The sequence below is a fragment of the Emydura macquarii genome, unplaced genomic scaffold (genome assembly GCF_026122565.2).
Source record: "Emydura macquarii macquarii isolate MOO-44397 ecotype Brisbane River unplaced genomic scaffold, CSIRO-AGI_Emac_v2 contig_1876, whole genome shotgun sequence".
Classification (NCBI taxonomy): Eukaryota; Metazoa; Chordata; order Testudines; family Chelidae; genus Emydura; species Emydura macquarii.
Window position 1 is genome coordinate 30336643 of NW_027132013.1, and position 24851 is coordinate 30361493.

Below are 24851 nucleotides of genomic sequence, written 5' to 3' on the forward strand. Positions count from 1 at the left end.
CTTTCAGCACTAGTACTGTCAAGTTTTCTCCCTTCCTTTGAATATCTGTATTTCAGAATATATTTTCCCCAGATGTTCTGGTGTTACTTTTCATTTTTCACAAATTAATTTCATGTTAGTTCTTGTCCATATTTCTGACCTGTCTAGGTCCATTTGTATTATTTCATAATTTTCGTTGGTGCTCATAAGACCTTCCAAGTTAACATATTTTGTGGATTTCATTAGTATGCTATTGATCCTTTCTTTCATTGACTTAATGAAGAAAATCTGGCCTAACACCAATCCCTAAAGCACCCCACTTACCCTGTCCCAACTCAGTACATGGCCATTTTTCATTACACTTTCCTTGCAGTACCTCAGCTAGTTAATAATATTTATATCCAAGTCAATTTAAACTAATTTATTGAAACATTGTATCAAATATAGTTAAAATCCAGATGTGATATGTACTTTATTCCATTCATCCTGTAATTTTGTAATTGTAAATATTTAAAAAAAAAAAAAAAAGAGCAATCAGGTATGGCTGGCATGATATGTACTTTATAAACATTTGATATTCATTGCTCAGAATCCCATCAATAATTACCATTACCTTCTATTTCAATCCCTTTTTTTCCCTTTCAAAAGTTGAATCCCTCTATTTATTTGTATTTTAAGGTGGTGGTATTTATATCATATTTATTTATTTACTTTTGTCAAACTAGTTCAAACAGTCTTTCAAGGTCCTTGAATAAAATTATTATTAATCAACTTTTTGGAGTTTGGGGCGGAGGGTTGATACGTTGTTTTTTCTCTGTCTTTTACTTACTTTGTTTTACAAGGAATTAAAGTTACATTTACTGTATATTAAATGTCAAAGTCATTCTTCTTTCCTTTTATGAGAATATAAGAACAATAGTTTTTTTTTTTTCAGTCCTCTGGTATCTTCCCAGTTTAAAAAAAAATTCTAAAAAAATGATCTGGTGAACTATCTAAATAGCTAAATCATTGTTACAATTTCAGATTCATATTTTGATACTTACTGATTTATATATATTCAGGTTTTGAAGATTTCCCTCATCTATTCTTATAAAGATCTGTTTTTGTAAGAGGTTAACATAAGCTTCAAGTTTGGATGTAGACATACCCATGTTTCTGGGGATATTCAGTCCCAGGATTTGTTATTTAGTCCATTTCTAATCACTAATTAATTGTTTATTATTTATGTTTTTATTTATTGGACTAGCATTTAGAAACCCCAGCCTCATTCTGCTAGGCAAACATTTAACAAAAAAACAATCCCTGCCCAAAAAGTTAGCATTTCTTTCTTTCTTTCTTTCTTTCTTTCTTTCTAATTTTAAATGGAGTTTAGTTTCTCATGGGGATAGGTTTGTTCCAGTACTTTTTTGTTTCTGCTGTCTTCACTCAAACTGAGTGAACCAGTTCTGGTAACTTCACTCCAGATTTCAGACATCAGAAATATATATTTATACAGTTGACAGTCTTTGCAAATGCAATAGTTTGGGAGTTTGGGAGTTTTTCAGAGGTTGAGAGAAAAACAGGCCTTTTGAAAGGTGGTAGAATGATAATCATGGAGACTGAAGTTCTCTATTCTTCCACAGAATATGTCACAGTACAAAGCCAGTACAGCTTTCTTCACACTGTCCTGCCTATCAGATTTCTCTTTCTGTATTGAAGGGATCACCTTTTGGCATAAGAGAATAGTTCATCCTTTATGCTCACTGAGCCCTTGGCCTCTCTGCTTAGACTGCCAACAAGGATTCAAGTTAGTAACAATACCCACCTTGTGTGCCAGTGTGGGGCTTTGGCCCAACCAGACAGAAGAAGAAACACTATCCTGGGAACCTGGCCTGAGAAAGGAAGCATAGTTAACTCTCCTTCCCACTAAATGCTGGGTTCTCCATAGGGGTTCAGAGAGGGGTAAGTTCAGGTGGGCCGCTGGCCAACTGCCATGTTCACAGTGGTTGTGTCTAGTTGGTTTGGATTTGGTGGGGGGTAGTCCCTACCTATCCAGTTTACAAGGGTTTCCTAGGGGGAGCCTAACCATTTGTAACTACAGTTGCAGCTATCGTTTAAAAACAATTTTGGTATTTTTTGTGGTCTCCACCTTCTGGGAATAGAAATATAAATGCAGGCCATGAGATGCTTTTTATGTGAGAACTTGAGTTTCTAAAACTTGGTCTTCTAAATGTCTGAAATTTCTGTTTTCTACATCCATCAATTATAGACCAAAACAAAGCAAAGCATTTGCTGTAGAACAAAGCAAAATTGATTTGCCTGTGATCAAACTTTAAACATAACTATTACAGCAGTATATGTGTAAATAATATAATGATTGGACTTAACCATGCATAAGTAAGAAAATTCAGAACTGAGGCTGAAACTCTGACCTTATTCTCTCTCAAACATTTTGGCCTGATAGTTCACTTTTGTTGCAAGTAGTTAATTGTCATTGAAGTGTGTGTGGAGTTTTGCCAGCATGAGGCCCCATACATATTATTTGGAGCCCAAAATAATATATAGGTTCAACATTTTGTTGTGCATGGTTGAGTGTGTGTCTGGAGGTGGAGTGGAAGGAGAGTGTACTCTTTTATTAAAGTGGATTTGGCATGCATGATGCTGTTGGGTATGTGGTTCTTCAGACCCATTGTCAAGTCAATAATCGTGGTAAGATGTACCAGATTGTGTTACTGTGTGCTTCTTTCTGTTCCACTTCCCTATTCATAACAGTACATATTCCTTATTATGAATAGGAATTTGTATATCTATGAATTGAAATATACAAAAAATGCTTAACTGTGTTTACAGAGTCACTATAATATGCACTATAAATATGTATTAATGGTATGGCACATTTAAATTTTATGAATCCTTAGTAAAAAAATGTATAGAACTTATTTATTGCATATGTAAAGCTGAAATTTTTATTTCACTTAATATTAAAAGTGTCTAATTTGCTGTGCATAATGGACTAAAAGCTCACAGATACATATTTTGAAAAAGCAAAATGTAAATCAGATAGTGCAAGAAAGAAAACTTTGGTTCTGAGGGAGAATACAAGGAAAGTAGTGTTTGCGCTCCTGTAATGTGCGTGGCGAAATATATATTATTTTGAAACACACACATAAAATTCCATCTCAAAATTAGATGTGGCAGGTTTCAGCCAGATGGCAATGTTCTGAAGCTGTGTCATAAACCTCTGAAAATTGTGCGTCTGTAATAGAGATGTTGATAGACATTTCACTAAAACACCACTAATGGGCACTACTGTAATTAGCTGTACTACTACAAGCTTAGCCAGGAGAGAAATTCCTTTTTTAGTTAAAGGACAGTTCTAGAATTTAGATTACAATATTTTTAAGTAATATGTATGTTCTTATATTTGTCTTGGGGCTTTTGTAGTGAGAGTGGGTAGTGACCATTAGATCTTCCATTTTTGAATTAAAATCAATCCTTTTTTTTCCAGCTACTGTTATTGTAGCCATTTCTCAGAAAGGAGATAAATTAAATGAGTATTCATTAATGCATTTGCACATAATTTGAAAATGAAATATGTACTAATTCAAGAAAGAGAATTTATGTTTCTACATGAAGATCATAACATGTTAAAATTGAGCGAGTCGTATGGAATTCAAGTGCATGTTATGTACTGAAAATGTTTTCATATTGTTTAAATCGTACCTTTTTAAGAAAAACAAAATCTTATTCACAGATAGCCGAATAGCAGAATCAAAGATTCCAAATTACAGAAAGCAATTTCACCATCATTAGCTAAATAACAGGGCCCTAGGAAGAAGGGATTATCATATATTAAATTAAAAGTTCACCACCTTACAGCTTTAATCCCGTTAGAAAAGATTATTTCTATCTAACTTAATCAGCAAGAGGTTTTTATTGCCTGAAGTATTAATTGATTTAGGTCCTCATTAAGGTCAGAGGTACACTTGGCTGACCAGGGGCAGCCAATTAGCACATTGTCAGTTGTGCTTATTTACATTGACTGAACATAACGGTAGGTTATTTGACTGTTAGGTCAGGGGGTCACTGAATCTTTTGTGCACTGTGACCTCTGAAAGGGCAACAGTCACTCAGACACCAGACTGCATTTACAACAAAGATTTAGTTTATTATGTATTGACTTCATTCAGTCCTAGGAACAGGTGTTTTGTTCTCCTAGGCAATTAGTATATTATTACCAACATAAATACCTTTAGGTGCATGGATGAAATATCTCCCTTAGAAATCTTCTAAAATTCTTGTTCAGATACCAATTAATCATTTGAAACTTTTAGTAGCACATTTAAAGAAAGTAATTAAACTTTTAACAGCATGTTCACACTGTAATGCACTTATTCTCTATTCAGATACTGTTATGTCATGTTATTTTGTTAGCCACTCAATTTCAGGAATGATCTTGGGACTTTTAACTAGTCAAACCTCTAGCAGCAATACTGATGGCTAACTAGTACTTTACATCAGAGGACCCTCCTTAGCGATGAGAGGGAAGTACTACAGTCTCAACACTGGTGAAAGCAGGAGAGACTAGAGGTTCAAAGTAAGAGTGCAATCTTAATAAAAATGTAGGACCAAAAGGAAACACAATAGGTCATCTAGTCCAGTCACCTGCATTGAGGCATGACTAAGTATTATCTAGACCATCCATGACAGATTTTTGTGTAACTTGTTCTTAAAAACTTCCAATGATGGAGATTCCACAGCCTCCCTAGGTAATTTGTTTCAGTGCTTAACAATCCTCACAGTTAGGAAGTTTTTCCTAAAATATATAGCCTAGATCTCCCTTACTGCAATTTAAGTCCATTACCTCTTGTCCTGTCCTCAGTGGTCAAGGAAAACAGTTTATCACCCTCCTCTTTCTAACAACCTTTTAAGTACTTTAAGACTGTTATCATGTCCCTCTCAATCTTCACCAGACTAAACAAACCAGATTTTTCAATCTTTCCTCATAGGTCATATTTTCTAGACCTTTAATCATTTTTGAAACTCTCCTCTGGACTTTCTCCACTTTGTCCACATTTTTCCTGAAGTGTGGTGCCCAGAACTAGACACAATACTCCAGCTGAGGCCTTAAGTGCTGTGTGGAGTGGAAGAATTACTTCTTGTGTCTTGCTTACAACACTCCTGCTTATACATCCCAGAATGATGTTTGCTTTTTTTGCAACAGTATTATGTTGTTGACTCATATTTAGTTGTGATCACTGTAACTCCCAGATCTTTTTCTGCAGTCATTTCCCATTTTCTATTTGTGCAATTGATTATTCCTTCCTAAGTGTAGTACTTTGCATTTGTCCTTATTGAATTTCATCCTATTTATTTCAGACCATTTCTCCAGTTCGTCAAGTTCATTTTCAATTCTAATCCCATCCTCCAAAGCGCTTGCAGCCCCTTTCAGCTTGGTATCATCCACAAACTTTATAATTGTAGTCTCTATGCCATTTTCAAAATCATTTATGAAGATATTGACTAGAACCAGACCCAGGACAGGTTCCTGTGGGATCCCATTTAATATGCCCTTCCAGCTTCATTCTGAACCATTGATAACTACTCTCTGAACAAGCTTTTCCAACCAGTTGAGTACCAACCTTATAGTAGGCTCATCTAGGCTATATTTCTCTAGTTTGTTTATAAGATCATATGAGACTGTATCAAAAACCTTACTAAAATCTAGTGCTCCCCCATCCACAAGGCCGGTTACCCTGTCAGAGAAGGATATTAGGTTGGTTTAACATGATTTGTTCTTTCTAAATCCATGTTAACAGTTACTTATCACCCTATTTTCTTCTAGGTGCTTACAAAGAGATTGATTATTTGCTCCATTATCTTTCTGGGTACTGAACTTAAGCTGACTGGTCTATAATTCCCTAAATTGTCTTTTTCCCCTCTTTTATAGGTAGGTACTATATTTGCCCTTTTCTTTTCCTCTGGGATCTCTCTCATCCTCTGCAAGTTCTCAAAGATAATTGTTAATGGCTCAGAGATCTTTTGAGTCAGTTCCTTAAGTATTCTAGGATGTATTTCATCAAGCCCTGCTGACTTGTAAACATCTAACTTATCTAAGTAATTCTTAACTTGTTCTTTTTCTATTTTAGCCTCAGATCGTTCCCCATTAACACTGATGTTCACTATGTTAGGCATTCAATCACTGCTAATTTTTTATTGAAAACTGAGATATAAAAGGTGTTTAACATTTTGGCCATTGCTGCATTTTGTGTTATTGTCTTTCCCTCCTTAGTGAGTAATTGCCTTACCCTGTCATTGGTCTTCCTTTTGCTTCTAATGTTTTTATAAAATGTTTTCTTGTTGCCCTTTATGTCCCTAGCTAATTTAATCTTTTTTTGTACCTTGACCTTTCTAATTTTGTCCCTTCATGCTTGTGTTGTTTTTATTTATATATAAAACACTTCCTCCTTTTTCCCTGCCTCTCCTTCCTGAACAATCTATATCCTTCTATATCAGTCTTCCAATTGTGTGAATTATCCCACAAAGTTTCTGTCAATCTTAATTGTGATTATTCACTAGTATTTCTAGTTCTTCCTGTTTGTTCCCCATGCTTCTTGCATTAGTATACAGACATCTAAGAAGTTCATTAGATTTCTCCTTTGTATTCCTTCTTGTCTCTCCTTTGTCCCTGCTGTGGTTGCCTATGTCCCGTTCAGATTCTGATCCTTCATCCACGTCTCCATGTTTTGGACTTATCTATCTCCTCTCCACATCAAACCTAGTTTAATGCATGCCTCATTAGGCTAGTCAGTCTGTATCCAAAGATACTCTTCCCCCTCTGTGACGGATCGCCGGGGTACATCCTGGAACTGTAGGACTACTGTGCTCCCTTAACTCTGCAGCCTGGACTGTCTCTCACGAAGCTTTGTTAGTGACAAACAGCAAACCTTTCCAGGTGCTGTGATCACCCCGTCAACAACATGTAGGGACATATCCAGCTAAATTGCATGAATGCTCTTTAAGCCCCTCATGAACCATACACAGGGAAACATCAGCAAATCTTCTCAGCCTTGCACCTGGAAATATGCTGTTTTACATGGCTCAAAACCTTCTCTTGAACAATGTAAGTTCATTAATTAGTTTGCCTCTTTGTCAAAGGATAGTGGACATGCACCTACCTTTGTAACCTGAGTAGATTCCCCTTTAGACAAACTCACTGGTAAGGATAAAACATTAAAATAAGTTTACTGACTACAGAAATATAGCTTTTAAGTAATTATAAGTGGAAGGCATAAAGGTCAGAGATAGTTACCTAAGAAATAAAAATAAAATTGCAGTCTAAATCCTAATTAAGAGGCTAAATAAGATTTCAATCAAACAGCTTTTCTCATATCACTGGGCATTACAGGCAGGTTACAGTTCTTAATACACAGGCTGAATTCCCTTCTCAGCCTGGGACCGATCTCCCCTGTTAAAAGTCTTTGTCATCCCAGCGATCTTTTTTCGTTCAGTTTAGGTGGGGGAGCGAGGTGGTCTCATGATGCCACTGTCTCTTATTTTATACTCTCAATTCATGTTCCTGGGAAAGATACTGTCCTAGACATGTCCTGGTGGGCCTTGCTGAGTCACAGAAGTTGAGCAATCACTGTTGTGTGGTGTTTGCACAACTCTCTCTTATTGAATTGTAAAATCTCTTGTTTATAATTCCTCTGCTGGTCAGTGGTTGTTTAATGCCTGCCTGTGTGTGGGTCACCATCTTTATTGTCCCTGGAGAGCCAGCAGTAGGTGTCTTCCAGACTCACAACATATTTCAATAAAAACCTATAGCAAAATCTCATAACTTTATACACAATAACGGTATATATATTTTCACAGCACTGTGAGTTTCAGCAGATCATGACTTTTCATATGGTACCTTACAAGACATGCCTTATGTGAAATTTCACAACCATATACCAATGATGAATATGGGGTTTATTGGGTCTCTATTTTGAGTTAACAGTGCATCACACCTTCCTTGATAGGTGGACTCCACCTGTATTCAGCAGCCCTTCTCAGAACAGCATCCCATGGTCAAGGAAGCCGAAGCCCCCCTGGCAACACCATCTGCGTAACCATGCATTCACCTCCAGCATGTGTCTGTCCCCATGTGTCTGAATGTATTTAAATATCATTAGAAAGAACACTTAAGGTTTCTATAATTGAAAAAAATAGAGGGAAAAACATCTTTTCCCCATTTTGCTTACTTTACACATTTGATATCACTTTGGGTTGCTTTCCCTTTTTTCATCCTGGATAGTCAGTCAGAGCCAGATCCTGCAAACGCTGCTGGATATAAAGTTAAGTAAGTGTGTAATTATTCAAATGTAAGATCGGGTCCTCAGTTAGTTAGCACCCTTGTTGTCTGTATGAGGTCTGGGAGGTCTGGATGGGTCAGAATGGGGGCATACAAAAAAACCCTTTTCAAGCAATCAAAAGCTATCTGCATGTCAGTTGACCAGGTGAATTTAGCTCCCTTTGCAGGAGGGATGTTATAGAAACTACCAGATTAGAGAATCTTTGGATCAATCACTGATAAAAATTTGTGAACCTGAGGAACTGCTGAACCATGCATATATTTGAGGGTACCTTCCACTTGGTGATGACTGTAATGTTTCAGGGTTCATGGTGATGCTTGCCAGGGAGTTGAAATAGCCCAGAAACTGCATGGTGTCTTTATCAAACTTATATTTCTCAGGTTTCTCATAAAGTTGATTTTGGCAAAGCTAGTCAAGAACAGTGCTCACTTTGTGGTCAGGGAGTTTTAGAGTCTCTGAAAAAATGAGAATTTTCTAAGTAGATGATCACAAATTGATCAAGGATTTCTCTGAAATAGTCATTCATGAAATGCTGGAAGGTAGCAGGGGCTTTACAGAGACCAAATCACATAACCAGGTATTTGAAATGGCCATATCTGGTTTGAAATACTGTCTTCCATTCATATCTCTGCCAGATTCTGATCAAGTTGTATGGTCCACACAGGTCTAGCATTGTGGGTCAGAGGGATCCATCCTTTTTGCCATGAAGAAGATAGGTGCACATGCTGGGGAAGTCAAGGAGCAAAATGAACCCCTTCTGGAGATTTCCCTTGACATACCTCTAGAGGTCCTGCAGCTCAGATTCAGATAGGGCATGAATGTGTCTGAAAGGGATCTCCATGCTTGGTTGAACATCAGTAAGGCAATTGTAACTGCTGTGAGGCGGTAGAGCATCTGCCTTGTCTTTGTCAAATACCTTGGCATATTCTAGGTACTTGGTAGCAATTCCTGGACACTATAAACAAATTGTTTGTGATTCTGGATCTGTCAGTGGCTGGAGTGTGCCACAGAATGTGACCAGGAATCCCACAATGAGATGGTAGAATACTGGAGTCAACGAGGGGATGGAGTTGGGTAATACGCTGGTTAGTGGTTGCCAAGATTTGGGCAGATAGGTGGCAGTGGGATTCACTGTGGGAAGTAGAGAAGCACCAACTCAAACCACCCTTAGCCTCCCCCTATTAGGGCTGGACTCTGACATTTCCTGACCCAGAGGTGGGCTAGACCTTGGCCACCCTGCTGCAATGTTCCAGAGCATCCTGCAATATGGGCACAACCCACTGCCCATCAGTGGTTCTTTTTGTCCACAGAGAGATAGGGCTGGACTGGGTCAACCTGCATTAGTTCAAGGTCTGGTAGGACAACTGGAAGCACAAGAGACGGAAGAGTTCTAGCCTGCTGGGATCAGGTAGTGTGCCATTTTTCTTGAGCTTGCTTCATTGACTGATCATCAGTCCTAATGCAAAGATCAATTAAAGCTCCTTGGCTAGATGGATGTCCCACCCATGCAGTTTCATATTTGAAGGAGTCGTCAATCTCCTGCCTGAAGTGGTGTCACTGCGTGACCACATTTCACTGGGTGTGTGCAGCCAGGCATTGAAATTCTGTTGCATATTTGGCAACGGACCTGAGACCCAGATGGAGGGCGAGGAGAGCAGCTGTTGCAGTACATCTTCGATTAGGGTAATCAAAGATGCTCATCTTTGCCTGAACAAAGTTCTCGAGGAGAGGACTGGACACCTCCAAGAGTGGGGACACCCACTTCAGGGTCTTTTTGGTGAGCAGATTAAGTACTAATCCCATTTGGGACTAATATGTGGCACATGGGTGTGACTGAACACAAACTGGAGACGACATTGGTAAGAAACATGAGACTTGGCACAATCCCCATCATACTTGCCAGTCAGGGGCAGCTTGGGCTCATGGAAACTGGATGTGAGAGTTAGGGGGACAGAAGATGCTGCCTGGGCTTGTACCTGGACCTGGAGGGCCACGTTCTGATTACGTAGCCTGGTGACATGAGCCCGCAGTTCCTGCAGGATGCTGACAATGAGAAGGTAGGATGGTCAATTCTGGAGGGGTACTCTATGACATGAGACTTCTTATCTTCTAGTGGACTGCTCCAGCTGTCACACACTAGTGGTTAGAACAGGAATCTGGCTCAGTGATCAGAGCATAATTAGGGAGCAGAACTGGAGGCATGGTCAGGAGACAAGTAATGGTGGAAACCAGGAGTTCAGAGTAAGGTAGGGGCTAGAGCTGGAGCGGGAACATGCCTGGGATGGACCAAAGGCCAGTACAGGAACAAAGTTGCGATCAGCTGCAGACATGGAATGCATTGATCAGCATGTGCTGCAGTTGCTACAAGGCTTAAATGGTGATCTTTTGGCCCTTCAGCCCAGTCAGAGAGCACAGTCACTTCATGAGGTTTTATCAGGCCCAGCCAATCTCATTGGGTTGCTAAGCAACCAAACCCAGAGTCAGATTATTTCCTGACATTCCCCACCTTGCCACTCACTAACTCTCAGTGGAGATATGCCCTAAATCTACCTCAAGCATTTAACTCTGTGATCATCTTTGTTGGTGTTTTTCCAAAAATAGATTATACTCTATGGTAATTATTTTCTTCTGTTTGTTTATGTGTAACTGCCATTAATTTCACCTAAATGCACTTTAATGTTTTACAGGATAGTGTGCAAACATCAGGGAATATATCAGTTTTATAACACTTCAAAATCTTTAAACACTTCAATCAGGTCCTCTCCTTTGTAGGTTAAATTATTTTAGATTTTGCAATCTCGAATCATAGCTTAATCCTTCCGTGCTTCTCATTTTGTTGTTCTTTTAGTCTCATCAATATGTTTGTTGTGATGTTTAATTTATGGAAGAGGTGCCCAGAATACTAGAAGAGTGCCTATATTTGTGCTTTTAAAATGTGAATAAACAAATAAATATGTCTTTCCATGATGCGGTTACCAAACTTGATAAAGAGTTTCAAATAGGAGCAGAACCTTATTTTATAAATTGTCATTATAATGTATTTCTTATTGCTGTCTCTCTCCCTTTTATAAAGCACTCAATCATCCTATTTATCTTCTTAATCTGGTGCTCAAGGCTGGACAGATTTCTTTACTGTCATAATAACATGTACAACTCTGATCCCACATGTACGTAAAGCAAGCATGTGCATGAGTGTTTGTAGGACTGGGACCTACATTTTTCCATAAGGAAACCTTCACCCTCAGAGTCCATAAATTTATTAGAAATTTAGTCTTCTTTTTATGTGCATTATCTTACACTTATCCATGTGTAATTTCATCTGTATCTTACTAACAGATTTCTTAATGAACTTAAATATACCTCAAAATTTTCACAATCCTGTATTTATTTTGCTAATCAAAACAATTTAGTGCTATCAACACTAAGTTCACATTTCCTCTTCTATACCAATAATCAATATATTAAACAAAAATAATATCAGTATAAAACATGGGGCATCCAACTATTAATTCCTCTCATCTTTGGGTTACAGTAGTCACAGCTCTTTCTCCTCTCACTAACCAGTTTTTCATCCATTAAGGAGATTTTTCCCTGGTTGTTTTCTTTAATTATCTTTTATGAGAGGCATCTTCTTGAAAATCCAAATAAATTACACTTATTGGGTCACTTATACATATTGTTTGAAAACTTTTTCAAAAGATCTAACAATTTAGACAGGCATGATCTCCTTTTGGAAATCAGCTTGATTTGACCTTAGGTTATATTTGAACAGAGATTTAATTATTCTAGTCTAAATAAGGCTCTCTGTTGTTGTTCCAGATACTATTACTATTACTTACTATTTGTAAGCATCAGCTACTTTAGTAAACAATCGGCACCCAATTAGCCCCATTAGCACTCCATTTTCTGGAACAGTTTCTTGATGTGTAATTATTATTATATTTAAGTTCACAGAATGATAGACATGTAAATCTGGAAGGGACGTCAAGAGGTCATCAAGTCCAGCCCCTTGCATTAAGGCAGGACCAAGTAAACCTAGACCATCCCTAACAGGTGTTTGTCCAATTTGTTCTTTAAAATCTCCAGTGATGGAGATTCCACAATCTCTCTTGGAAACCTATTCTAGAATTTAACTACCCTTATTGTTATAAAGTTTTTCCTAATATCTAACCTAAATCTCTGTTGCTGTGGATTAAGTCCAATACTATTTGTCCTACCTTCAGTTGACATAGAGAATAATTGATTACTGTCCTCTTTATAACAGCCTTTAACATATTCATAGATTTTGAGGCCAGAAGGTACCATTGTGATCATCTAGTCTGACTTCCCGTATAATACAGGCCATATAGCTTCCCCAAAATAATTTCTAGAGCACTTCTTTTAGAAAAACATCCAATCTTGATTTCAAGATTGTCATTGATGGATAAATCAGCACAACCCTTGGTAAGTTGTTTCCATGGTTAATTACTCTTTAAAAATGTATGGCTTATTTCCACTCTGAATTTGTCTGGCTTCAACTTCCAGCCAAATTCCACTGCTAGGTTGAAGGGCCCATTATTAAATATTTGTTTCCCATGTAGATACATATAGACTGTAATCAAGTCACTCCTTAACCTCCTCTTTGTTAAACTAAACAGTTTGAACTCTTTGAAGACTGTTATAAGATCCCTTCTCAAGACTAAACATTCACAGCTTTAATAACATTTCCTTAATAGGTCTGGTTTTCTAAACCTTGTATCATTTTTGTTGCTCTCCTCTGGACTCTCTCCAGTTTGTCCACATGTTTCCCCATGTGGCTTCCCAGAATTGGACCCAGCACTGCTCACTAGTGCCAAGTAGAGCAGGACTATTACCTACCATGTCTTACATACGACACTTGATTTTTCCCATTTTGGAGTTATGTATTTGATTTTTCCTTCCTCAGTGCTGTACTTTGCACTTGTCTTTATTGAATTTCATCTTATTGATTTCAGCCCAATATTCTAATTTGTCAAATTCATTTTGAATTCTAATGCTGCCCTCCAAGGTGCTTGCAACCCCTCCCAGCTTAGTGTCATCTGCAAATTTTATGAGCATATTCCTTACTCCATTATACAAATCATTAATTGAAATATTGAATAGTACTGGAACCAGGACTGACACCTGAAAGACCCTACTAGATATGCCCTCCCAGTTTGACAGTGAATCACTGAAAACTACTCTTTGAATGTGCTCTTTCAACCAGTTGTGCACCATGCTTATAGTAATTTCACCTAGACAACATTTCCCTAGTTTGTTTATGAGAATGTCATGAGGGACTGTGTCAAAAGCCTTACTAAAGTCATGTCTGATGCACCCCCCTCTCCTCCCATCCAGTAGGGCAATAAACCTTTCAAAGTAGGAAATTAGGTTGGTTTGGCATGATTTATTCTTGCTAAATCTGTGTTGGCTATTACGTATCACCCTATTATCCTCAAGGTTCTTACAAATTAATTGTTTGATACATGGAAAGATGCTGGAACAAATGATTAAAGTTAGGCTGACTGGTCAAATTCCCTGGATCCTCTTTGTTCCCCTTTTTAAAGATAGGTACTATGTTTGCCCTTCTCCAGTCCTCTGGGTCCTCACCTGTTCTCCTAGAGTTCTCAAAGATAATTGCTAATGGTTCTGAGATTGCTTCAGCTAGTTCCTTAAGTGCCCTAGGATGAATTTCATCAGGCCCTACTGACTTGAATACATCTAATTTATCTAAATATTCTTTAACCTGTTCTTTCCCTATTTTGGCTTATGTTTCTTCCCCTTGTTGTCCATATTAATTGTGTTTAAGTATTTGATCATCCTTAACCTTTTTAGTGAAGACTGAAGCAAACTAGGCCTTAAACTCAGCCTTGTCATCAGTTATTAGCTCTCCCTCCCCACTAAGTGAAGGAAAGTGTAGTTCCTCTATTTTTCTCTTGCTTCTAATACATTTATAGAACCTCTTTGAGCCTTTTATGTCCCTTGCTAGGTACAACTCATTTGTGTCTTGTCCTTTCTGATTTTGTCCCTACATGCTTGTACCATTAGCTTTTGTCTGTTCCATTTTTTGTAAGATTCCTTTTTGATTTTCAAGTCATTAAATAGCTTTTATCAAATGATATATTCTATTTTATACACAAGATCTGTTTCTTATGAAATAATAAATAAAGGAGGTACAATTACATTGTATTTGAAGTAAGGTGACAAGTATTTTTATTTCCATATATCTAGCCCCTTCTGGACTCACCCACTCAGAGCTTTGCCATGAGCCAGAGTAAGAAGCAGTGCATTGTTGTGGTGCTGCAGAAGTTGCCAAGTAGGGAATTTGAGACACTTGATTTAGGAGCTTCTCTATCATGGGAGTACCAGATCTATACCTGGCATAGCAAACACCATCTAATGCACTGATGCAGCTACACTGCCTGGCTTCTTGGAGAAGCAGAACCAAGACCCCAGCCATTCCTTCCTGCTCACCTTATTTAGAAGGGGGAGAAAGGAAGGAAGTACATTGTAGCTCTGCAGAGTCTACTTTCCCTCTCTCAGTGAGAGCAGTGGTAGAGTTGGGGAGGAACTGGAAGTAAGAGGGTACCTCATACCTCCTTACTCCTTTGCTCTACCATGCAGAATGTGCCATGACTTGGCCTCGAATTGTGCTTAGATGTTGCAGCACAGCTACAATATATAAAAGACTACACCAACATGAGAGATGGCATTCCTAGCCATAAGAGGGTGAATTACATACTTTGGGGGCCTGATTCTCCTCTCTTGCACTTTGTGTAGTCGTTTACACCTACACAAAGTGAACACAAAATGCTACTAAATCAAAATGATAGTTTATTACATCCACTTTTGCACTTTCTACAGGTGTAAGTGACGCCACAAGGTGCAAGAATCTGGAGAATCACAGTGATGTCATTTACAACTATCTAAATCCAAATCAATTCCATTGACTCCAATGGAGTTACTCTGGGTGTAGATTGGTGTAACTGAGAGCAGAATCTGGCCTAGAAGGAATGTCTTAAGTCAGAGGATGCTTTCATTTGCTGATTTATCAAATCTTTCATGTAATTTTAACCTAGGAAATATTTTTAATGGGCTGCACTGGAAATAAAATTCACAATGCAAATGGAGTCATTATGTTGTTGTATGAATGCATAACAATTATATTGCAGTTCTGTTTCCATTGGTAATGTAGGTCCTCTGGATTCGATATTCAGTGGAACAGTAGTCTGTTAAGTGTTCTGTTGTCATTATAGATGATCCAAGGAAATTGTTGCAAAGCTTTACCAGGGTTTTGTCCAGCACTTTCACAATACAAGGATCGCCACCATTCATTGTGACATCTCCTGGTGTATGATTTCAGTATTGCGAATGAGATATTATGGAGTATTCCCAGCTTTAGATGGGTTTTTACTTTGCTATCACCTTTCTGTATGGTATTTAAAACACTATACAGATAACCCTCTGAAACCTGCTAATATACTTTGTTCTCTGCTGCTTTGCCCTTGTTGCTTATTTGTTTATTGTTCGTTGTATTTCGTGACCAAGCCATTGGGAAAGAGGAGGAGAGGGATATGCCTCCTCCCCTTTCCCTTTTAACTTAAGCTATGTCCCTCTGCAAAATAGTTGCTGAAAATTTGCGACCTTGTTTTGATTCCTTTTCCTTCTTCCCCTCACTGTCACTCACCTTTTTATAACCTGGTGCCATCTTGGGAATACAGTTTTTCTATTAATTATGTTTTAAGATGCAAACAAGTATGTTAAGAACAGAGGGGTAAAAAGGGTGGGTTTTTTTTTTTTAATCTCTGCCCAATTCCTACTGAATTTGAGCCAAAAGTGTTGCCAGTTTTGTTCAAATCTTTCAGAGTTTTGTTTTGACCCTGTTTATGACCAGCGGGCTAATTGTATTAGAACTATCCAGGAGACTTTAAGGAAGTGCTGTCTTAGTGCATATTTCAAAACCCTGACAGATATTTTATCATTAATTAGTATTCATATTATGTCTCAAACAATCTGTTCAAGAATAGAGGAAATGAACTGGTTGAGCAGCTCTTCTGTCTATCTAGTAATTAACATGGGTGATGCATGTAAAGCCAGGGGCCTAACAGGGAAAGAAGGGATGCTGGGGAGATTTCTCTATAAAAGATTACAAATTACCTTCATTGGGGCTTTGTTTTATCCAAAGATTTAATTTAGCAGAGGTGAGAACAAAGGCCTCTTTTCAAAAATAAACCTGTGCTCCTCTGATTCATATCTTCCTGGATTTGCTTCCTATCTTGTCAATATGCCACTTGATAGCTGGCTGGACTCCCTTGTTCAGCGGCACATATTTTAAAATAGCAGGGTTTTTTTTTTTTTTTTTAAATACCATTTGTTCTTTTTAACCAAAATATTGCTTGCATTTATTTTTTGAAAATTCAGGGTTATATATAGCATTATCAAAACAATATTTTAGACATCTTATACGATTTTAAAAGATCGTTTGATGGGTGTCAGCTAATCTATTATGCTTCCTCTGTGCCTCATCCCCCTCTTCAGCTGCTAATCATAGAATTCGTATGCCAAATTGTGTAAGACACTCTTCCAATAGTTACATGTGTGAGTCTTTTGTGAGACACAGACAGTTATGAGGACAGATTTGGAGTTGCATATGGGTCTGTCACATGGTTTGATTGCCATGTCTTCCAGGACACAGATTTCTTTATTACTTAGCCTTAATTCTGAGGAACTGGTACAGTTTATACAAAAAGTTCTGCAAAATTTCTCATAAAGAATTCCTGCACAATCCATTTTACATAGCGAAGCAAAGCTTTTCCCCAACTCTCTCTACTTATAGCAATATGTTTCCTGTGCTGGCTTCAAAGCAGCTTACATCCACTGTATATCTGACTTCTGTACTTAGTTTTTATTTGTTGTGGAGTAACAGTCACTGCTCAGAAATTGTATAGACGTGTTAGAGAAATACAGACTAAGAGGATGAAGGATCTTGATATTCACATTAAATTCATAACAACACCTGAAGATGTCTGAACGGTCAGAACTAGTGGGACCTGGAATCAGTTCTGGATCTGGTTCTGTTCTATACCTTCATCAATAAGGTGATAAGTAACAGTCAGCATGGATTTGTCAAGAACAAATCATGTCAAACCAACCTAATAGCTTTCTTTAAGAAGATAAGAAACCTTGTGGATGGGAGAAAGCAGTGAATGAAGTATATCTTGACTTTAGTAAGACTTTTGAGACTCTCTCACATGACCTTCTCATAAACAAACTAGGGAAATACAACCTAGATGGAGCTACTATGAGGTGGGTGCATGACTGGTTGGAAAATTGTTACTAGAGAGCAGTTATCAGTGGTTCACAGTCAAGCTGGAAGAGTATATTGAGTGGGGTCCTACAAGGATCAGTTCTGGGTCCGGTTCTGTTCAATATCTTCATCAATGATTTACATAATGGCATAGACAATATACTTACAAAGTTTGTGGACAATACCAAGCTGAGATGAGTTGCAAGTGCTTTATAGGATAGGATTAAAATTCAAAATGATCTGGACAAACTGGATAAATGGTCTGAAGTACATAGGAGGAAATTCAATAAGGACAAATGCAAAATACTCCACTTAGGAAGGAACAATCAGTTGCAGACATACAAAATGGGAATGACTGCCTAGGTAGGAATATTGTAGAAAGTAACCAGGGGTTCATAGTAGATCACAAACTAGATATGAGTCATCAGTATAACACTATGTTGCAAAAAAAGTAAACATCTTTCTGGGATGCATTAGTAGGGGTGTTGTAAGCTAGACACGAGAAGCAATTCTTCCACTGTACTCCATGCTGATTCAGCATCAACTGGAATATTTTGTCCAGTTCTGATCACCACATTTCAGAAAAGGTGGACACATTGTAGAAAGCCCAGAGAAGGGCAACAAAGATTATTAAAGATCTAGAAAATATGACCTATGAGGGAAGACTGAAAAAATTGGGTTTGTTTAGTATGAAGAAGAGAAGACTGAGGGTAGGACATAACAGTTTTCAAGTACATGAAAGGTTGTTACAAAGAGAAGGAAGAAAAATTGATCTTGCTAGCCTCTGAGGATAGGACAAGAGGCAATGGGCTTAAATTGCAGCAACGGTAAATTAGATGGGTCATTAGGAAAAACTTCCTAACAGTCAGTGAGGGTAAGTACTGGAATACATTACCTCGGGAGGTTGTGGAATCTCCATCATTGGAGATTTTTAAGAGTAGGTTAGACAAACACCTGTCAGAGATGGTCTAAATAATACTTCGGTCTGCCTTGAGTGAAGGGGATTGGACTAGAAGACTTATTGAGGTCCTTTCCAGTCCTACACTTCTATGATTCTATGAATGTATCCTCTGTTAGCTGTGATTGAGAAAGTAAGTCTTGAGGGTGCTGTCCAGTAAGCTTGTGAAAAGCAGCCCAATGTAGCTACACTTTAGCCCCAAAATAAAATACATTGATTGGATACCCTACATGAGTGGTATATCTGACCACCAATTAGCTCTTGGAGCAAACACACATTGTAGTTAGATTTCTGAGCGGTGAAGCCAGTTTTCTAAGTCCCAGTAACATTCTTCTTCAGCTTATTTTCAATCTTCAGAGTGCTGTTTCTTGATGGTGGGTTGTCATGAATTGAACAGTTGACCTTTAGCTGGGTTTTATTTTTAATGATATCCAAGTTATGCCAAGGACACCCAGAGTATTATGGATATCCATAATTTTTTATTTTTACCGTTTCTATAAATCTAAAGAAATAAAAATAAAATAAAAAATGTAAGCAGCAGCAAACCAGAGTCATTATGGATATCTGTTTTTAAAAAAACAAACATAAAATACAGTAGCCCACAACTGCACATGCTCGTGGGAACCTTGTAGATTGTGTATGTATACTTGGAGAAAGCAGAAGCAGCCAGCCGTTCAGCATATTTGGGGATTGGTATGTTGTAGAAACAATAGCAAAATTTAATGTCAAACAGAACAATTTTTAAGCTAACACACTGTAGGGAATGGTTACCTTGATATGATTGCCTTAAAATAATTAAAAATACTGTTGTCCATAAATTATAGAAGTAAAAAATCCATTTTTCTGCGTACCTGGGTTGACAGACTGTAAACAAACTTATTTGGAACTTGAACCAAACCCTTTCAGTGATTGCAGGGAAATATTGTGACATTGTGAAAGGTTAAATTTACATATTTCTATACTTACCTCATCAGTTCACAGCTGATTCTTTTGAAGATGATTATGCACATTTGACCATCCGTGTATTAACTCTTAAGTTAAAGTTTATTACAATGCAGTACGTTTATAGTGTAACAAAATTCCTGTCAAAAATGACCTTTAGGTTGGCATACTTGCTCCATTTATGGCAAAGTCAGAAATGTCTCTGTGATGGCAGAGAACAGCAAGTGCTGAAAGAGAATACTTAGAAAAAGGAAAAATATTTGTTTTCAACCTTGTTTTTTTTTATTCTCATCTAGGTTGGAGAAGTTCTATACTGTGCTGGACAGATTGCATTAGTACCTTGTACCATGCAGCTTGTAGGTGGTGGTATACAAACTGAGGCTACAGTCTCCCTACGCCATGTTGAGAAAGTCCTTAAAGCTATGAGCCACAACATTGAACTCCACCACATCCTTATGGCAAACTGTTACGTAACTGATAGCAAGTACATTCCCGTTGCTCGCGCTCTATGGCAAAAGAAATTAAGCGAACTTAAAAAGGTATCTGTATGATCCATTTTCTTTTTTCTAGTTTAAAATATCAATTTATAAAAAGGTTTTTCTAAGTCTTGCAGTAATATCAGAATTTTCTCAGTGCATTTCAGAGGGGTTCAAGTAAAACTGATATAATAAGGTTTGATTGAGCTGTTATGTTCTGGCTCATAAGTGGCTGTGCACAACTGAGAAGGAAAATTGCTTAATAGAAAGTTATAGTCATCACTAACTTTGTCTTAATTCCCCAAAGCAATAAGTTAAAGAATTCTTTAAGAACAGCCAATTCCTCCTGGAAAAATTTGAACAATACTCAATTTGAAATAGTTCTTCCTATGTATTTTCTGTAAGGGTGTTAGGCAGTTGTTTATTGTAACATTTTATTAATTATTTTGCTGGTTTTCTTGTTTACATGTTTATTACAAATTATATTTTCATGAAAATTGAATTCATCAGCTTTTGCTGCTTATTTTTCACCTGAAAGCTTAAGGTCAAATTCTGTCCTGAGCAAGTTTGCATGACTATTATTGACCCCATGCTCTCTCTGACAGTGTAATAATTTCCACAAAGATTTATTGTGATGGAATAATAATACTTTATATTCGTCTTCCATTTTCTATTGAATGAATTCAGAGAACTTTACAGGCATTAAATAATGAATGGTCACTACACTTCTGCATAGTACTCATTTTACAGGTAAATAATCTTGAGATTAATACCACTTAATTACCAGAAGTGACTCAAAGTGTTCTGATTTCTAAAGGGAACAGATAGCTGGAGCAGAAGAAACTGTTTGAAGTTGAGTTCACGTTTAATACAAATATTCAAGGAATCCTCTGAATTCTGCTAAGAAACTTTTCCCCTGTTTTCCCCCCTCCATTTTCAGAAGCTTTGAATGAGTGCAACCCTCTTTCTGAATGAGGAGGGATACACACAGTTTTACTCAATGCCCATCACATTTCTCCTTCATTTAATGGATGGGAACACTAGTGTATAATGCCTTCCATTTCTCTGCCTCTCTAGAGTTCCTGGTCTTTGCCTACTACTCTTTTCCTCTGTCAATCTTTGATCTCAGTTTCTCAGTTCAACCTGTGTTACTTTTGCATATTGCACTTCCTGTAGCTTCTTCTTTGGGCATAATGTCAGATTTTTTCATCTGTTCTAGTCCTTTTGGGGGGATGTATTGGTGAAAAGATGAGTCCATACAGCATGATCTGAAGAAGGTGGATTATGTCTTATCTACTTGGAAATTTACCAAAATAACTATTCCAGAAAATTTTTTCGTAACAGGTATTTTGTAAATTTCCAAGGATTTTCTTAGACTCTTCTTGTTTCCTGTGGAGAATGTGTTATGGATCAGTGGCCCTATTTCTTTCTTCTTAGAATTTATAACGGTTAGTCATATTTATGTCAGAGGATTGCATCTGCCACGGTATCTCTTTATGGTAATATGGTCCTGAAGATAATATGCTTCTACTCCTTTAAGGGTTTTGTAGATCTATACCATAACCTCTAATGGAACCATTAGTGAAATGAAATCCAATGCAGATTCCAGAGCACCAGTATAATATGCTCTCTTCAGCAGGTATCATTTAGGAGATGGATCATCTCATAATGCACGAGATGCAACAATTTCACAAACATCTTATGCAGTCCCATTCCAGGACCATAAGAATTGTCAGGGAGAGAAGGGTCAAGTTTTTCATGTTAGCTAACTGGAGGAAGGTGTTTTGGTGTGTCTAGTTATTTGACTGTCAAAGTTAGTGATGAGTGCAACCTGGCCATGAGACTACATATCATTTTGACTATGGCAAGTGTGTACCTTTATTTGAAGGCAAATTGCAAGTGACAAGTGGTTGCTAATTCTTGGAAATACTTCTCTTTTCCTCCTAGTCTGTTTTAAGTCTTTACTGGATACAGTATGACCCAGCCATTCTTCATCCACTCTCAGATTTCCTCCATGTATTGAGATTGCTGGGAGACAGTGCTGTCTGGGTAAGGTGAAAAATACCTATAGAACTGTATGATCCTGTGTCAGTTCATGATTGCCTCAAAGAGAATGCAAATGAGAGCAGTGGCAAGTTTGATCCCCAGGATTCCACATGTGAGAGCTTTTGAGGAGAAGGATTTAGCTCCCCACCAGGACCCTCTGGGATTTGTTAGAAAGGCCAATTTAGAACCACTTAATCAATTCCTGTCAGGTCCCATAGGGAGGTCAATCCCTCATAAGTAGCAATGTCAAATACAGAGGAAAGGTTAAAAAGCATCACATTTTTCAGTGTTGTGAGTCATCGTGGGGAGGTTGTCCGTCATTGCAACTGAGGCCAGTTCTGTGCCATGGTTTGGCTTGAAGATGGATTGGAAAGGTCTTCAAAAAATCAGTAGAAGTTAAATATTGCTGTAACCAGTTTCCTATCACTTCCTCAATAATCAGGCTCAGGAGTGAGAGCTTTGAGTACTGGGTTTTTCCTTTGTGTGTTGGGTCTTTACCGGTGAGTGATAGTTTATGTATGCCATAAGGCAGGGAAAGAAGTAACTCCCTTCTATCAAAGGGAACCAAAGGAAGGCCTGTTCTGCCCGGAGAAGCTGCTTGGTCTGCCAGCTGGAAATAGAAGAGCCCATCAATGTTTGTATGGAAGGGGAAGTAGTAGTTTAGGCATTCTTAAGGAGAATTGAGTGTTCTCTCTCTCCTCTGACCAGGGAGGAATAGAGCCAAGAGGCTTGAAAGCTTTGGGAAACTAGAGAGCTGTACTTCTTCCCCTTCTCCTAATTGGTTGAGGCAAGGAAGTCAGGAGACCTCCAGCCTTCCTGGGTCTGGCACATACTTAACAAATCCCTTTGAACCAAGCTCGGGAAAGCCTTAGTACTACCTTCCTCTGAGCAGGCCAGGTGAGTGTGGCTGCACATTGAAAGGTGTGTGCATTAAAAAGACAGGATTTTCTCTCTCCTTTTATTGTGTTTTCCCTTTTTTTGCTGTGCCAATACTACAGCCTTGGGTCACTTTCATGCACCATATGATGAAATAATGTTCTGTTCTAGCCAAGTAAAACAGCCAGCCAAACAAAAACATTCTGTTATTCAAAAGAGTTTTCTTCATTTCAAGCAGTGGCCAAAGATAGGCATGAATGAATATCAACCTACTGGTTACCTAATAAGAACAAACAGTGCATAGACTGGAATTATTCAGTTGCAGTTATTCCATGAAAAACAGACTCTGTGTAACTTTGCAAATTAAACTATTCAGTTTAGAGTTCATTTCTTCCAGACCAGACATTATAAACCATAGATTTAATTAGATTTTAGAGGCCTTTCAGATTTGTGTTCTATTGTTGAATGTTCTGAATTTAACAGAGAAATAATAGTGTATTATGATTATTGAGGTATTTGTATTTAACATTGTTCCTAAATAATATACATCATACTTCTCAAACTGCCAAAGGCTTATTTATGGAACACCAAAAAGTTATTAGTGCAGTATCATAATGATGTGAGCTGAATTTCTCCTGCATAAATAACATTTTTCTAAAACTTCAGTTGAATAATTCTATAAGTCAATAATATAGAAGAGTACAAAATACAATACATAAATTGTGTGGGACAGAAGTGAATTGGGTCTAAAGGAAGAGACCATGGAGAAGTGTGTGGGTGAACATCTTTATGGGTTTATATACACAGAAACAATATATTTCGAGGAAGATGATAATGTAGAGAATGAACATGAAGTTGATGGGAGCTTTGTCCGAATAAGGACCACAGAATCAGATTCATAGTTCTGTTTCATCCCTTTCTTGTCACTATCCTCAGTGATAGAAATGAGCACTATTCATTAGGTATTGTTACCTAGCTTGAAAAAATGAAAGAGGTTTCCAAGTGTCCAGATTACTTCATAGAATCATAGAAGTTTAGGGTTGGAAGGGACCTCAGGAGGTCATCTAGTCCAATCCCCTGTTCAAAGCAAGACCAACCACTAAATCATCCTAACCAGGGTTTTGTCAAGCCGCACCTTAAAAACCTCTGAGGATGGAGATTCCACCAGCTCCCTAGGTAACCCATTCCAGTGCTTCACCACCTAAAGGTCAACATAGCTACAATACTCAGGGTTGTGAAAAATCCACATCCTTGCACATCGTATGTATGCTGAGGTAACCCCTGAAAGAATGTTTCTGTCAATCTAGCTACTGTTGCTCGAGGAGGTGGTGTTTCTACAGCAATGGTAAAACTTCTTCTGTCGCTTGTAGGCTGCATCTACACTACAGAGTTATGCCAGCATAGCTATAGTGCCATAGCTATGCCGCTATAGTCAACATAGTGTAGACGTGGTCTGAGCCAGTGCCATTGCCACCAAGTTAAGTCCTGTTGTGCAGGCTTCTTTCTTTTTTTTCCAAGGCTCCGTGCTTCTCGTGCCATCTCATGTAATTTCCACTTGGGCATTAGTTTGTAGCAGATTGTTGAGAGTTCTTACCTCCAGGCAATCCCTCTTGTACCATGACAGACACTAGTCTTTCTAGTCAGAGAGCCTTACCTTTTAGTCCAGGGTCTCTGATCTCTCCTCATCTCCAAAACTGCTGTCTCAGCATCAACATCCTAGAGGTTATGCTTTATGCCTGGTCCTAAAGTCCTGGTCATAAATTCCTCAGCTGGCACTTTCTGAAGAGTGGCAGCCTGATGACTGTGGCCTACCTGAATAGTGTAGCCTGATTTTGGGTGTTTTAGTAATTTGAATGGGCAAATACTTAATAGATATTAAATTAAAATGAGATTGAAAGAATGTGAAGAGTAATATCTGGTAAAAGATTCTGTAG

General features: G+C 38.0%; 1 protein-coding gene across 4 annotated transcripts in view; it reads left to right on the forward strand.

Moving 5' to 3' along the window:
• The window catches only part of DPH6 (diphthamine biosynthesis 6), a 352580-nt gene that overhangs the window by 237265 nt on the left and 90464 nt on the right, over positions 1-24851 (forward strand). For 2 of the 4 annotated variants that reach the window (XM_067558060.1, XM_067558062.1), the window contains exons 13-14: positions 19816-20058; positions 21943-22044. The exons of 1 other annotated variant lie outside the window; for it this stretch is intronic. In XM_067558060.1, the coding sequence (XP_067414161.1) occupies positions 19816-20058; positions 21943-22044 (345 nt within the window). The remainder of the gene's footprint in view (positions 1-19815; positions 20059-21942; positions 22045-24851) is intronic. One more of the 4 variants, XM_067558063.1, reaches the window with a different exon arrangement.